The sequence below is a fragment of the Dioscorea cayenensis genome, chromosome 19 (genome assembly GCF_009730915.1).
Source record: "Dioscorea cayenensis subsp. rotundata cultivar TDr96_F1 chromosome 19, TDr96_F1_v2_PseudoChromosome.rev07_lg8_w22 25.fasta, whole genome shotgun sequence".
Lineage (NCBI taxonomy): Eukaryota > Viridiplantae > Streptophyta > Magnoliopsida > Dioscoreales > Dioscoreaceae > Dioscorea > Dioscorea cayenensis.
This window is the reverse complement of record NC_052489.1, coordinates 11,002,595-11,006,185: the sequence shown is the minus strand read 5'-3', so window position 1 is coordinate 11,006,185 and position 3,591 is coordinate 11,002,595. Positions and strand designations below refer to the sequence as shown.

The window sequence follows — 3,591 nt, the reverse complement described above, 5'->3', positions numbered from 1 at the left end:
GCAACCAAGCTTCTCTGGCTTTATCTTTGCCATAATTTTGCATGACTCCATCTTTGCGCCTCTATGATCTCTCTTTCTCTTTCTCTCTTTCTACACTCAAAGTTTTATAGTAAGATCATTAATTCTAATCTTCATCTAAAGAATGCCATAATTTATGAATGAGTCATGGCATGTGAGAGAGGTTTCAATCCAACTTCACAACCAACAAATTAAAGGAAAGATATTGACATTATTAATAACAGCACCATTATCTTCTAAACAAATATATGAAATTCATATTACTAATCATGGCTTCTAAAGTGGTTGAGTGCTCTCCTAGTAAAACATTACATTATCAGCTGGTAATATTTCCTTCATTAACTGGCAAAGTTCATCGAAACGTTTCTCAGATAAATGATGTTCTACTTTAATGTTTAGCATTCTTGCTACTAAATTGGTAAACCCAAACCTTGGACTAGTTTCTTTGTGCTGTAGAAATTATCCAACATTACATTATCAGTTGGTAACATTTCCTTCATTAACTGGCAAAGTTTATCGAAACATTTCTGAGATAAAAGATGTTCTACTTTAATGTTTAGCATTCTTGCCACTAAATTGGTAAACCCAAGCCTTGGACTAGTTTCTTTGTGCTGTAGAAATTATCCAATATTACATTATCAGCTGGTAACATTTCCTTCATTAACTGGCAAAGTTCATCAAAATATTTCTCAAATAAATGATGTATTACTTTAATGTTTAGCATTCTTGCCACGGTCGATAACTATGAATGGTTTTTACAACCTGACCACACTTCTAATATAATGGAGTTTAGCATATCAAATAATTTTTGAGCAAATGCATTTGGAGGTTCCTCTATATGAGTATGAGAGAAATGAAGACCTCCACCATCCATCACCATTTGTTCCATTAAATTATATGGTGTCTGCTCTACACTTGGAATTGGGTTATCTATTACATCTTGCCTATGATTCGCTTTGATATCTGACACTGTCTGTTCTCCATGGTGAATCCAATTATAGTAGCATGGCATGAATCCATACTTCATTAAATGATACCTAAACTGAATTTTTCATCAAGAAATGCATGATTTTGACACTTGTTGTGATTACACAGACACTTAATTTTGATCCCATCCATACATTTTGGACGCATCTTTACAAATTTGAGGAATTCATCAATACCCATTAGAAATTCTGGGTTTTAAATACCCTCCTTAAGCCTAGCACACATCTAACTTCTTTCCGGATTCATTTTAGCAATAGCTATATTATAAAGAGACAAACATGAACCATGTTATGCCTCTATAACCCATGAGATTATATTGTTTCATATGAATGTACACTTGTTTCATCTAATAGCGTAGTGACATAATTAGTATCATAAGATAAATCCCAAACTATAAGGTGAATCACCTACCAAATTAATAAATTTAACTTGTGCATTTTGAAGAGACAATAGCCAAAGGGTAATGGATAAATAATAAGCATGGAGATATAATTTACTCTAGTATATATTCACATTCAACATGCAATGAACTATTAAACAAGGCCTTGGATTAGAGAAAAACATACTTATGTCTCCTATGTCCAGCGGTTTCCTTTTTCAATGAAGCCTTGAAAATAGACAGTCAAATTAGGTCAATTACATCAACATATAATTTTGATTATTTGATACGTTGAAACCTAATTGCAAGCTATTTTAATTATTTGATACACAATTATGTGAGGAAAATGTCTGCTTATCAGATGAATAACACCAAAAACAGATAATAATCGATTGACAGCATAAAAATGTCATCCAAAAATCTATAAATAAAAACCCTAAACCCATTTCAAAATCATTTATTTCAGTTCAATCAAACTCGAATAAATGACAGACTCTTAGTTTTTGTTTACTGTCCAACCACTATCAAATTGTATTGTATCCTTTATTGTATTGGAAACCTAAATGGCTTCTTAGTATGTATTTAGTTCTCTAATTAAAAAAAAAAAACTTAGTAGTATGGTTAGATAAATCCCACAAAGAATATATACATGTACACATCCTGCAAATTAACATGGTTTTATGTTGCATTCATCAGTACCACAAGTGATATCATCAAATCCCACAACCAAGAATATATACCTATGTAAAAAATTAGTATGGTTTTATGTTGAATTCATCAGCAGCACAGGTGATAACTTCATTTGCTAAACCTGAGAATATAAAAATAATTTTAAATATATAACAAAAGATAAAGTAATAGTAGGTATTCATCATGCTTGCAATTGATCCGGCAAAGATTCAATAGATTAAACAAAGAATCTATGAACAGAATTGAATACAAGCTCTCTCAAAGTTATATTCAAATGCCATGTCAATTTTAAGATGCTTTGAAAATGAAATTAATCAGTGTCCTGATTACAGTAAAACAATACTTTTTAGTCTTCACGTTTAGCTTATAGATTACACTTTGTTCTTTCTTTTTTGAGAAAATATATAGTGGAAGAATATTTATTAATCTGAAACAAACCACCCATGACTTGTCTACAGAATCAAAGTTTAGTTGCTTACTATTAAAAGGAAGAATAACATATATAAATTTAGGATTGGCAACCTACTTTAGAAACTCAATTGTACTATGAACTTAATTAAAATGAGCCGTAAAACATATTAATTGCATGCCTTAACTCATGCCTATCTCAGGGCAGTTACAACGAGCTTTATTTATCGAAGAAGATACCAACTACTATTACATACTTGAGTGCAAAAGTTCTAGACACCCATCTGAAGTGTAAGTCACAATCCAAAGTGTTCGTTTGGATTCGATTCCCAAATCTATTCAACTTTGACAGCAACCCATATAGTTAAAGTAACACTAACAATTCTCTTCTCCTCTTAAACTAGAATTGAATACAAAGACCAGAAGAAATATAGAGAAAGAGAGAAAGAGATCAACAAGGAATCTGAGAGATGAACCACTTCATGACATGCAAAGGAGCTTTGATGAGCTCAATTGCAAGCTCAACCAAGATTGTCATGCAAAGATAGCAAGGGCAAATGCAAGACAATAGTAATCTATCAACAAATTCAAACTCCAAATTCAATTCTTCATATCAAGAAAAACCCTAGATTCCTAAATTGGTTGGTTAATTGACTGATTGACTTAGGTTTGATTTGATCTGAATTGATTAAAATTAAAAATGAAAAAAAGGAAAAAGACCAACAACAAAAACATACCCTATGATCCAGATGGCGATTCTGACAATGGAGACGAGGGAGAGGAAGGTGAAAGGGAGGCCAAGAAGCCAGCCGAGAAGGCGGCACTTGCAATCGAGGCAAACCAATCACCAATACCTAAACCTATTGAACAAGAAGATCATTTCAAGCAAGAACAAGACAAATATAAACCAAGAGAATGGGACTCGGCTACTATACTTGTCCTCATTAGGGCTCAGCTTCGGAGCCTTTGTTCGGTGTGGGTTTTCGACTGCCGGAGAAGAAGAATGGTGGATCAGATTGAAATGGTGGCTTTAGGTCTTGTTTGGATTGGCTTATTAAAAAAGTGTTTTTTTTTAAGTTTAATAGAAGTGCTTCTGAAAAAAGTGCTTC

At 32.7% G+C, this 3,591-nt stretch overlaps 1 protein-coding gene across 1 annotated transcript; it reads right to left on the bottom strand.

The window, feature by feature from the left end:
• Positions 1-2,933: 2,933 nt before the first annotated feature.
• LOC120284043 (signaling peptide TAXIMIN 1-like) lies at positions 2,934-3,320 on the bottom strand (the record flags this gene model as incomplete). Its single annotated transcript, XM_039290867.1, has 2 exons — positions 2,934-3,057; positions 3,220-3,320. Coding segments are annotated over 2 exons (225 nt in total), but the record flags the coding sequence as incomplete, so codon positions are not given.
• Between the last annotated feature and the right edge of the window lie 271 nt (positions 3,321-3,591).